The 13,730-nt window shown below is 37.2% G+C and overlaps 1 protein-coding gene across 1 annotated transcript in view; it reads right to left on the bottom strand.

The window, feature by feature from the left end:
* LOC126887982 (microfibril-associated glycoprotein 4-like) overlaps positions 1-13,730 on the bottom strand; it is a 90,440-nt gene that overhangs the window by 18,834 nt on the left and 57,876 nt on the right. Inside the window, exon 5 of the mRNA XM_050655954.1 lies at positions 7,516-7,746. Coding sequence (XP_050511911.1) covers positions 7,516-7,746 — 231 coding nt within the window. The remainder of the gene's footprint in view (positions 1-7,515; positions 7,747-13,730) is intronic.

The following is a 13,730-nucleotide window of genomic DNA, read 5'->3' as shown; positions in this document are numbered from 1 at the left end:
AGATAGAGTTTGAGCAAAGTACTACATACTTCCCCTCCGTGGACAATCTCGGATTTCCACGATAATGGGTTAACGTGAAGTAACTAATTACAAAAGGGTAAAGGACACAGCTTGGTAATCGGTCTAACGAGAATACCTTCCTTGGTTCGCAACTTCACTGGACGAACCTTACCATCTAATCCTGGTATAATGTCAATTACGCGTGCGAGAGGCCACCGCAAGGGCGGAACGTTGTCCTCTTTCAATATCACTAAGTCATCAATTTGCAGGTTCTTGGAAGCATATTTCCATTTTTGTCTGATTTGGAGGCGGTTCAAGTACTCAACGGACCAACGCTTCCAAAAGCATTGCTGGATTTGGCTGCATCGCTGTCAGAATGAAAGTCCGTTTTCAGGAATCTCAGCGAGATTGTGTTCAGGACAAGCAGTCAGACTACGCCCAATTAGGAAATGGCCAGGAGTAAGGGATTTCCATAGGAAATTGTTTTCGGAAGCAAATATATTTACTTGGTCAGAGACCGTAGAGTTTCGAAGAAAGTCTCTTAGTTCCTTCAATTGGTTTCGAGCTCCAAGGAAGTTGGACCCATTGTCGCTATAAACAGTAGAGGGTGTTCCTCTAGGAGAAATAAATCGGTTTAATGTTAGAAAAAATGTCTTGGTTGTCAGAGAGGACACCAATTCAATGTGCGTTGCCTTAGTGGCCATGCACACGAATATTGCCATGTAACACTTAGTGATACGTGCCTTTCGGAGTCTGGAAGCTTTGATGAGGAATGGACCTCCAAAATCAAGACCCACATTTTCAAATGGACGGGAAATAGAAACTTTGTCCTTAGGCAGATCGGACATAATTTGATGAGCGGGTTGCGCTCGAAACCGGAAACAGATTTTGCAATTATGGATTATTCCTTTAATGCATCTTAGGCCATTAAGTGGCCAATATGGCAAGCGGAAATTAGAAAGCACACATTGAGCACCGGCGTTACCTAGTCGGATGTGCTCTTGCTTCAATAGAAGGGAAACTACCGGGTGTTTAGAAGGAAGCAATATCGGATGCTTTTGGCTATAGCTAACATTTGCGTGATGTAAGCGTCCACCAACGCAAAGAAAGCCTTCATCATTTATGAATGGATTCAGGGATAGGATGTGCTTTTAAGAAATAGTTTTGTTAGATTTTAACTCGTCTATCTCCTTTGAAAATCTTTGTGATTGAATTTGTCGAAGGACCAGCGCTAGCGCAGAATTGGTTTCGTGGATAGTTATTGGGCCTGTAGATTTGTTACCCAATCGTTTAGAATTAGAAATGAATCTTAGTATATACGCTAAAGTATGAAGTAACCTATTAATTTGGGAAAATTTGTTAAACAATTTTGTACAAAACTCATTTGACGGACCTACCTCGGAAATCAGCATATTGAGAGTTGAAGACCTTTGTTCTGGTACGATTTTAGGAAGAGTAGCTTCAAAGTTGAAATCGGATAAGTTCAAGTTTATCTGGGAAAGAAAATTTGGACCATGCCACCATAACTCAGAGCTTATCAGTTGAGGTGCCAACACCCCTCTGGATAGGAGGTCTGCGGGAGGTCTGCCGCCACGATGACTTAAATGAACAATTGGCTACGAAAGTCTGCCAACGAGATGGATGTGAATTTATCCAGAATAGGGCCACCTGAGAGTCAGTCCACCAGTTTATGGAATCGAAGTTTATTTTATTTTGAAATATTTCAAGAACCCTTTGCGTGAGTTTCGCCAACAATACCATGGCGCAGAGTTCTAGTCTGGGAAGGGAGGTAGTTTTAAGAGGAGCCACTCTGGATTTGGAAGTTATTAAGTTACATGAAATTGTAGTATCTGAATAAGCGACTCTTAAGTATATACATTAGGGTGGGTCGAAAAACAATAATGTTTCATTTTTTAATCGCTATACCGCGGAAAACTTGCCTTTGGGGTATACAAGTAAAATGCTAACTAAAATAAAGTTATATATTGAACCCCCAGCTAGCGCATCACACTTAAAATTTAGTTTTTTTCAGAAATCAAGACATTTTTCAATTGTTTTTACAATCTGTAGCCAATAATATTTAAACGTGCTATAGTGAAAACATTTTAGTTAATAGTTTTAAAAATAGGAAATAAATTTGAAACAGACAATATCTTTTAATTTGCGGTAGCGCAAAATACTCAAAAATTGTTAAAATTCACTTATTAGCACCTTAAAAGAATGTGTGGTCTAGTATGTTGTGTTGGTTTTTATTAGCACAATCCATTTTTTGTTCTTTTATTTTACACTCCATTTAATTGGAATAGAATTATTATAGTATATTTAAAGTTATAAAGTATATAAATAAAACAACTTATAATTTTAATAACATGTTTAATTGAAACAAAAAAGAAACCAAATTATAGCCAAACAATGTCAACAAATTAAATGAAATTTTGACTTTAGAAAGAGTCTTTCACTCACTATTTCTGAGTGGGTACGTTGAAGCTGCGATTGCTGTCAAAATTTGGGCTCGAAGCTCTGGATGCTACGGCAGATCTTATGAAACCATCTCATTACTTAGCACCGACGACTTTTTTAAATGCTTCAGTCACTAACTTGACGCAGCGTTCCACGGCTTGAGTATGACATGGAAATTTTCCAAAGTTTCAATCCTCGGGTGTTTCACCAGCAGTGATTTTAGCCCAAACTGCATCATCAGAGACTCACCGTAACAGTGATGGTGGTGTAATTTTAGTGGTGTTCCAATCAAATAATTCAGTAGAGTCAGTCGCATGAAAGGTGATTTTTGTAGGTCGAAAAACCCTAATTGATTCTGTTTTTGTAGCTTACGTCCTTGCTTTGATTATTCTTTGGAATCCTAATTCTCTTATGTGTTTCTTTTCATCCACTATCATCCTCAGTAGCAAATTTTCTGGGTGGCATTTGTTTCGATTACAGGATCAACTACTATAATCAAATTCTCTGGTAGAAATCTGGTTGATTTGATAGCTTCAAAAACGTGTTCAGGTCCATCTGTTATGTATTTGCTGTACTTTATTATGAACCATACAGGCATGCATTATTTAAAAATGAAGGATACTAACAATTTATGTTCAACTGAAGCCGTTTCCACACTTACATACAGTTTCAAAACTCTGTTAGCTGTAGTCAACGATCGAGAGTGGGAAAGTGGACCCGGTTCTCGAACAGATAAGTCCACAGGGCAGTTGCCCAACTTTATCGCACAGCTTATGTCTAGAAAAGACTATTCATCTTTACTCAAAAGATTGCGATTAACTAGTCCTTCTAGTGGTTAGGAACGAGATGGTTTCATAAGATCTGCCGTAGCATCCAGAGCTTCGTGTACAAAGTTTGACAGTAAGCGCAGCTTCAACGTACCCACTCAGAAATAATGAGTAAAAGACTCTTCCTAAAGTCATAATTTCATTTAATTTGTTGACATTGTTTGGCTACAATTTGGTTTCTTTTTTGTTCAATGAAACATGTTATTAACATTATAAGTTGTTTTATTTATATCCTTTATAACTTTAAACACACTATAATAATTATATTCCAATTAAATGGGGTGTAAAGTAAAAGAACAAAAAATGGATTGTGCTATTAACACCCAACACAACATACTAGACCACACCTTATTTTAAGGTGCTAATATGTGAATTTTAACAACTCGTTAGTATTTTTCGCTACCGCAAATTAAAAGATATTGTCTGTTTCAAATTTATTTCCTATTTTTAAACTACTAACTAAACAAATTTCACCAGGGCCGGCGATAACCGGCCTGCAAGGGATGCACTGCAGGCGGGCGCCCTTTTTTGGGCGCCAAAATGATCTTTTTTTTGTGCTGGTGTTATACAAAATACTAATTTAAAAAAAAACCTAAGGGCGCCTAAACTAGTTTTACAGGCGGGCGTCTCATACCCTAGCGCCGGGACTGAATTTCACTATAGCACGTTTAAATATTATTGGCTAAAGATTGTAAAAATAATTGAAAAATGTCTTGATTTCTGAAAAAAAAACTAAATTTCAAGTATGATGCGCTAGCTGGGGGTTCAATATATTACTTTATTTTACTTTACATTTTACTTATATACCCCAAAGGCAAGTTTTCCGCGGTATAGCGATTAAAAAATGAAAATTGTTTTTCGACCCACCCTAATATACATGCGCCAAAAGCTTTTTGACTGCTGTCTGCGAATCCGTGGAATTGGACTGAGGCGATTGTACTCTTTGAAAAAAGGAATCTAGGAACCCTTAACTCTCTAAGAGATGATATCGAATTAGCAACTGCTTTCCATTCCTTTGCTAGATCGGGAGTAAGTGGGTCGTCCCATGACAATTTGGATTGCCACAATTTCTGTAAAAATATTTTACCTATCACTACGAAAGGTCCAAGGAATCCCAAAGGATCATACATTTGAGCAATGGTACCCAGTGTCCTGCGTTTAGAAATATTATCGTTGGAAGGAGATTTTGGTAACGATATTGAAAAGTTGTCGTTTGATGGATCCCAAGAAAGGCCTAAGACCTTGTTGGGAATATTTTTTAAGTCGATTCCAATGGAAGTCGGATGCGTTTGTTCGCAGAATAACTGTCTAAAATGGGAGGAGTTAGAGGACCACTTATGCAAGTGGAACCCATCCGAGTTTAGAAGTTGTGTCAACTCATAATAGGAATTTTTTAACTCTGACAGCGTGGAGCAACCATACAGAATATCAACCACGTATGTTTGATATAATAGAGCATCGCTCGCGAGAGGATATTTCTCATGGGAAGAGGAAGCTAATCCTTTCAGAACTCTGGTGGCGAGAAATGAAGAACAATTAACACCGTACGTCACGGTGGAAAGCTGAATGCATTGAAGGGATTCTTCTGGAGAATTTCGCCATAGAATGTTTTGAAGGTGCCTCTGAGGGGGATTGATTCGAACCTGACGATACATTTTCTCGATATCGCAAGTAAGAACATATGGATGCAACCGGAATCTACAAAGGATATCGTACAGGTCGGGCTGAACCTGATAACCCTTGTGAAGAATATCATTTAAGGAAGTATTAGTAGATGTTTTCGGTATTCGAAAAACAGTTTAAGATCGGAATGCAACCTTTTTTCTAGGTGTAGGAATCGTCTTTTAGCAACATGGAAAGAATCACCAAGTTCATTTGGACCGTGGGAGACTTTCAGTGGTAAGTCTACCTGAAAGACTCCATTTTCTAGTCGTTTGCGAGACTGTAGGAAATGATTTTCAGCTTACTCTGCTTCTAAGGAAGGAATGCGATCTTCGGGAATATTTTCCATTTCCCAGAATTTTGGAAGGAAGCTCTGTAAGAGATCGTCGGTAGTTTAATTTTGACAAAACAACGTAGTCCTTTCACTAGGAGTGACAGTAAAGTGCGAAGGCATGTGACCTCCGATGATCCAACCGAACTGCGTCAATTGCAGCGTGGGCAGGTTTTTGCCTAACCGGTATATATTTGGAAGGATTATTTTATAAAATCCATCTGCACCAATGAGTAAATCGATTTCAGCTGGAATGTGAAATTCAGGATCGGCTAGACTAAATTCAGAAGGAATATTTAACTACTGTGGATTTATCGAAATTCTAGGTAAATTATTTAATTATTAAATTATATAATTTAAGCGGGAAATATTGATGTTGGAATTAATGACAACATCTACAATTTTATTGGACATAACTGAGGTGCGTTCTATGTCGGAGAATCTCAACGATTTTCGATAAGGCTTTGCATTGAGGAGGATAATAGACGTTCAGAGATGAAGGATAACTGTGAACCATTATATATCACAGCTCTAGCCTTTATAGATTGGCCAGAAGCGGAAGTAATTGTGACGACCGCTGTCGACAACAACACTTCGGGGTTTCCTTTGCCCACAAATAGGGAGGATGCTAAGAAGTCGGAATCTGGAGTGGCTGTGGAAATATTTGGTTTACTACGGAAGGTTTGGCGATTACTGTTAGGATGTCTCCAGTTTTGATTAGAAGAAGAGTTATCTTGGTCAGAGTGATAACCTCGTGTCGCTGGAGGATTATGAGAAACCTTGGGTTTGGTGCCCGCAGCATTATGTACATTAGAAGAGTAATTATTCATTTCAGAATTTTGAAATTGAGGACTTGTAGTATTTGTAGCGTTGGCTCCCCTACTATCAGGAGCCGTTGAAGTATTTTCCCTGTTAGAATTGAAAGTATTTGGATATCTATGGATAAGCGTGTGGTGTCTTTTCCCACACATAGAACAACCTTTAGACTTACACTCAGACGACGAATGCTTACCACCAATTCAATTGAAACATAGTGCACGTGATTTTTAGAAATTGTATTTTTCATCAATTGACATTTTAGAAAATATATGAAATCTGTAAATGTCATGCTCTGGAGTTCTGCAATACCATGTATTTCAGTTCAAAAAGGGAGAACAGTGGCGTAGCAGAAAGATAAAAGATAGAGTTTGAGCAAAATACTACAGTATTTCCGTCCAGACATTGGGGCCCAATATTAACGACAGTACCACCGCAGCCAACAGCAGTCAACTCGCTAATTGACACCTGATTTTCTGTTAAATAGTTAAAAATCGTTGATGCTATGGTCTTTGCAGTACCATTTTGAGGTGTTACGTGCCTCCTTCAATAATATTTACGAGGTTCCTTCAACAACACTTTACGTTCTTCGACAGTGGTTCTTCTATATGAAGATTCTCCCTGTTCTTGAATGTGAAGGGTTAGATTTTGCGACCATCAAAATAGAGAGATTGCAGACTAGCATCACACTTTATGTTTTTTTTTTTGAAAATCAAGTCGTTGCCTTTTTCTTTGTCGATCTAATTTAGACTTGTCTACTACATAGACTTGTCATTTTTGGATATCAATCCAATATCTTCAAGAACTGCACTAGCGATAATTGCTCCTTTTCTACTCGATAATCCAGTTCGGTCTATTGCAGTCAAAAGTAGGCGGTGTAGGCGTAGAGTGCTTATGGGTATTAGGGGTCCTTCTGGACCTGGACAAATTTACATGGCTTTACATGGCTAAACATGGGTTTAAGGTTGTTTAAATTAAATAAGTATTTTTTAAAGTGCATTGGAAGCTATTTTTATTCGTTTGAAGCATCAGGTTTCATTGATGTAAGAATTAAATTTTTAATTTTTTTAGGGGTTGGGGGGGGGGGGGGCTAAATATTAAATTAAAAAAAAATAAAAATATCACTATTCATTCTAGACCATTTGGCAACTTTCTTCACTACAGGCATAAAAAAACAAGAGAACCGACCCACCCTATTATACATTGTAAATCATGATTCGGGAGTACTCCTCGTAACATTCAGCCTGTCTTGATTTGTTTATTTCTAGTGCATTTTATTGTGATTTTCGTATAAACTTTAAAGAACCTCTGCGTACAGCTAATGACATTGAAATGTTTGAGGCCATAATTACTAATAAGAAGAAGGGATATACATGCATTTTTAATAGTTCTATTTACTAAGAACAAAAACGCATTTACCAAATTGTTGTGCACAATTTCGAGAATCTTTGTCTTGATCCACATCCAACGTTGAAAACTTTGCATTGAGATGATACTTTAAACCATCCCCTGCATTGCCTGCGTATCCCGTAAGTTCCTTGAGCGGGTAGCCGTCCATTTCGCAGCCAATTGAGAACGTTGAATATTGTGCATAACTAATATTCTTGTCCGTATCTGTTAACTCTACAAGAAGTTCGTTTCTATCGAATGCTGAAATTAAAATGTTATGAATTAAATATTTTATTTAGAGTTAATTACATTAAAATAAAAATAAATTACTAACGTGTTTATGCAGAGTTGCAAAGATGTGAACTGTGACGTATATATTTGTTTTATCGACTACAAAAAGGCATTTGATAGAGTAAAATATGACAACCCGATAAGCACCATAAAAAAGCGGTATTAGATTTGCCTAGTTCCTATTGTCGGCAAGGTCATGGAATCCATTATTTCGGAAGCTATGTCTGAGTTTCTCCTTCAAGAAAATGTCATCCCCCAACAACACCATGGCTTTATCAAGGGTCGTTCAATCATCACAAACAATCTTCATTGTGTAAACGACTGGACGTCAGCGTTAAATAATCGGCTTCCTGTAGATATAGTCTACTTAGATTTCTCCAAAGCTTTTGATCGTGTTCCTAAACGTCGATTACTTGCTAAATTGGACCACTTTGGTATTCGAGGAAAGTTAAAAATGTGTATTAAAAATTTTCTATCTGACAGATACTTCCGGGTTCGTGTTGGGGAAGCCTATTCACTAGATAAACCAGTCAAGACCGGAGTCCCACAAGGATCAGTACTTGGGCGACTACTCTTTTGTATCTACACTAGTGATCTTCCGCTCATTGTATCCAGTAATGTTTCCATTTACGCTGACGATACCAAGTTATATGTGAATCCAATTATTAACCAACATGTCCTTCAACACGATATTGACACAATATTCAAATGGTCTTCCGAATGGTTACTTCCGCTTAACATTGAAAAATGCGCTGTACTATATATCGGCAAAAATAATCCATCACTACCATACGTTATTCATGGACATCCCATCATGTCAGTAACGTCTCACAACGATCTTGGAGTGATAATTAATAGTGACTTAAATTGGGCAGATCACATAGTGTCGGTGTGTAAACGTGCAAATTCGAAATTGTTTCTGATCCGTAAATGTTTTACACGTTTATCTTTAACCTCTCTTAGTAAACTGTACACAATATATGTCAGATATATTCTTGAGTTTGCCGGGCCAGTGTGGAATCCAGATCTCGGTCGCGATAAAAGCCTACTTAAAAATGTTCAGCGGAAAGCCACAAGACTGGCTTACGGCCGTGTAAGTCCCAATTATGAAGATAATTGAAGATACTCTCCATGGCTCATCTGAAAACATTCAAGCATCGACGTCTTCGCGGTGACCTAATTATGTCTTTCCGTATTTTAAAATACAATATTGGAAACTTGAATACCATGTTTACTCTAAATCAAGGCGCAATACTAAGAGGCCATCGTTACAAACTAAAGAGGGAACAGACAACAGCAAGATCCAGGGTGAACTTCTGGCCGAACAGAATATTTAATATCTGGAATAACTTGCAGCAAGATACCATATCGGCACCTAGCGTAAACATATTCAAAAATAGATTTGATTGTTCTTTATTTGATTTATAATAGGACATTATTATTTTTAGGACTGCATTATCTACTGTTTCTCATCTTGATCTTAACTTTAGAATTTGTTATAAAGATTATAATGAAATATAAAGTTTATAATGAAATGTTTCTTTGTTTTTGGGCATAATAGGTGCTTGCTCTTCTACCCTTACTTATTTTGTAATAATAATAATAATAATAGATGATAGATTTGTTGTATATGGATGATTTGAAATTAATGGCTTCTACTCGAGACAATCTAGAAGAGATGCTAAAAACAGTAAAAACATTCTCTAATGATATTAATATGCACTTTGGACTAGACAAGTGCCGCGTTTTAAATATAGTCAGAGGAAAGATACAGCCCGGTGGATTCGATATTCGATATGCAAAATGGCCAGAACATCGAGGCCATGGGTGAAAACGATATATACAAATATCTTGGAGTAAAGCAGGCGCGGAAAATTGACCATAAGCAAATGAAAACTGAGATAACTACTGAGTTTATACGAAGGATAAAACAGCTGCTTCGTTCACAGCATAACAGTAAAAATTTGTTTAAGGCACTAAACACTTACGCTTGTTCCGCGCTTAGCTATTCATTTGGTATTGTTAAGAGGACAAAAACAGATATAGAAAATCTTCAGAAAAAAGTACGAACACACCTCACAAAGGCCCAAAAACACCATCCTAAAAGTGCAGTAGAAAGAACGACATTACAACGGAATCTAGGAGGAAGATGACTTATGGATATAGGTGAGCAATTAGATAAACAAATTGCTAATTTAAGATCTTATTTTCAGATGCAAGCTGAGACATCTACTCTACATCGCGCTGTTTGCGCAGTAGATGACTCAACACCGATCAAACTTAGGGAACCAGAAATGCGCATAAACCACCTCACCAAAGACGAAAAAATGCGCACCTGGATGGGTAAACCTCTGCACGGGCGACATCCCAATGAGGTCAGCCAAGACTATGTCGACAGTGCAGAGTCGAACTATTGGTTGACATCAGGAAAGATGTTCCCTGAAACGGAGGGTTCATTACTGGCCATTCAGGATCAGGTTATACCAACCAGAAATTACCTGAAATATATCATCAAAGACCCTCAGGTTCAAAACGACAGATGCCGATATGGATGTCAAGCCCAAGAAACCATCCAACATCTTACAGGGGGCTGCCAGGCATTTGCTGCAACTGAATACAAGGAACGGCATGACGCAGTGGGAAAAATCCTCCATCAAGAGATAGCTATAAAGCTGGGACTTCTCCAAACGGACCATCTCCCATATTATTAATACGTCCCTGAGAGTATGCTTGAGGATGGCAACTACAAGCTATAATGGGACCGCACTGTGCTCACAGACCAAACAGTGGAACATAATAGACCAGATCTCGTAATAGTTAATAAATTAACAAGACAAACAACAATAATTGATGTGGCGATACCTAACAACAATATTCTACGTAGTAAATTTGCTGAAAAATCGCCAAGTACAGAGATCTGGAAATTCAAATACGAAGGCAATGGAGAATGCAAAGTACCCAGACGATACCGATTATTCTGTCTACTACTGGAGTCATTCCGAAGACCCTCCTCGAAACCATAAAAAAGCTGGGTCTAAATGAACACCTTTATAAGACTATGCAGAAAGCTGTACTTCTCGCGACGTCCAGATGCGTACGAAAATTTCTGGGAGAAACTCCGGCATACCAAGTCACCTAGGGCTCGATAACACGGAAAGAGTCCCACCAGAGCTCAATCCTTTTGATACCGTAGGTATCTGGGATGAGTCAATTTTCCCCTTAGAGGGAGTGTGAGCCGTATGGCTAAATCTGGATAGATGATAGAGACTTGAGGATAATGTATAATTTATATTACAATCAAACTGCCACCATTAGAGAAGTTAACACAGATAATTTCCATAGATAGAGGATTAAGACAAATATTCATTATGTTCTTAATATGTACTTAATACGGTTGTTCTTAATATGTACTTCCAACATACGTTCGATCAAGCACTAGAAAAACTACAGGAAGAAGGAATGAGAGAGACTATGTACGAGAGAGTAAGTGTAAAAACATTAGATATTATTCCGACGTCACGACGTCGGTGACACAGTAGTTTATGCTGGGAGCTTGGACAGTTTACAAACATTATTGCGAACCTCTTAAGTTAATAACTGCGAAATATTAAATACACGGATTTTGGTTAACCAACAGCTAATTGAGATAATAAACGGCTTTATATACTTTGGTCCTAACATAAACAGTTAATGGGAGCACTCAACTGAACTAAAACAACGTATAAGGAAAGCAAGTTCAGTGTTGAGTTTCTAGGTAGAATTAATATTGAATACATGATTATCAAACATAACCAAACGAAAGCGGCGTTTCATCGCCGCTGGTTTATCGCTGCCGTTTCGATGCCGCCAATTCATCGCCAAACCATTTCACCGCCGTCCGAAATTCGGAAATAAATCAGTTAGAGATTAACTGACTGGCGATGAATCGGCCGGCGATGAATCTGCCGGTGATGAATTTCCGGTGATGAATTGGCGGCGATGAACTGGCGGCGATGAACTGGTGACAATGAAACGTCCTAGACCCTAATCAAAGGAGCTAAAATTAGAATATCTTGACCATGTTATTCATAAATGAACAGAGATATGACTTGTTGCAACTCATCACAGATCGGCAAACAAACGAAGCAACCCGAAACAAAACGAAAGTAAGGGATTCCGTGTAACAAGCAGCTAAATTAACCTTTAACTACCCGCGCATCAAGTTATAACATAAGTACACGCGGGCGTACTTTGTACGCCACAAGAAAATACACTTAAAAACAGCGGATTTGTTTAATTTTTTTTTTGAAAAAATACACTTAGTTGTTTGTTATAAACCTTATTCGGCATCAGTGAATACTTGGAGTTCCTTTTCAGTAAGCCAAATATGATTTATAACTGGAATCATGGAATAACTGGATTCCATGATAAATAAAATTACTAATAAAAATTTTTTTTAAATGTGATTTTTTACATGAGAAAAAGTATTGTTTACAAAGAAAAATATATTTTTTGCCATAATGACTAAAAAACAATTAAAATATGTACTTATATTACGACTTATAGTAATATAATCCTGGGGTATATTGTCCACCACCGGAAACAACAAATAATAAAATGTAAATTACGATCTTTCCAGAACGCCGATTATAACGAAACTAAAACCAAATTGTAAAGCACATTCCAGTGATAGGTTAGAAAAATAAGCAAGGTCTAAAATTAAATTTTTTTTAAATATATTTCCAGTAAAATTCTTATATCTGGCGTACAAAGTACGCCAGCGCGTGTAGTTAAAGGTTAAAATGGAAATGGGCTGGACACAACGAACGTCTCGAAAATGGTAGAAAAACTGGCGACCGTACGAAGCGAAGAAACCAAGAGGAAGACCTCAAATGCGCTGGAGCGACGACATCAAAAGAGTCGCAGGACCAAAGTGGAAACGCCTCAAACATAACAGAGATGAATGGCGAGAAATTGGAGAGGCCTTTATTTGACAATTCGAATAGAAAAAAAGGCTTTAAAAAATTCATCACTTAAGGCAAAGTATTTGGAAAGAGACGAACAGTGAGATATTGGGCAGGATGAATATGTCTACAGTCGGACTATATAGAATAGCCATGCTAATTGCCAACATTTGGAATGGATACGAACCGTAAAAGGAGAAAAACAATACGTTACGTGAATATTAACAAATAATAATATAATACACTCAACCAAACTTATATGGAATCATTATTCAGTTGTGACCTGCAGCTTTTGGATGCTATAGGTGTAAAATTTTTGTTGAAACGGTAAGAAGGAGAATTGCCATGTCCAAGGACTATACAGGGTGTTTCATTGGGAAAGTAACATACGTTAACTGCAGAAAGAGGACACGTAGGCGGTCTCAAAAATACCATACTTAATGGGTCTTACTCCATTAATAACAAAGATACTGAGTGTTTTATCTATTTTGCCATTTTTATAATTGGTTCATAACGTTTTAACCACACTGTATATATATTTTATATTTGGCACGAAAATATCGTTTAAGGTGTACAATAAATTAAATTATTTAAAATTGTAAAAAATCCAGGTCCGGATTAAAAAAAATTGGAAAAATTTTCCAACCCAAAAACAACACCCTGTACATTAAATTTTTTTAAAATGGATTTTTTAGTTGAAAAGAGGATAAAAAACTAAATTTAGTGGTATACTTTGAATTTTTTTCAAAATGATTTTTCTGGTCAAATTTTGAATTTAAATTCTGAAATTATGTGATTTCCGAGAGCTCCAAGTACAAAAAAATTGAAATACAGCTTACAACTTGTCAACCGCACTGTATATTCATTTTATATTTTACACGCTAATATTCTTTTAGGTCTCCAGTCAATTAATTTATTTACAAATAAAAGAAAAGCAGGTCCGGATTAAAAAATATTGTATAAATGTTCCGACCCAAAAAAAACACCCTGTATATTAAATTTTTTTTAAAT

This window comes from Diabrotica virgifera, chromosome 7 (assembly GCF_917563875.1).
Source record: "Diabrotica virgifera virgifera chromosome 7, PGI_DIABVI_V3a".
Taxonomy (NCBI): Eukaryota; Metazoa; Arthropoda; class Insecta; order Coleoptera; family Chrysomelidae; genus Diabrotica; species Diabrotica virgifera.
Note: the sequence above shows the minus strand (reverse complement) of the source record. Positions and strands in the feature narration are given on the sequence as shown.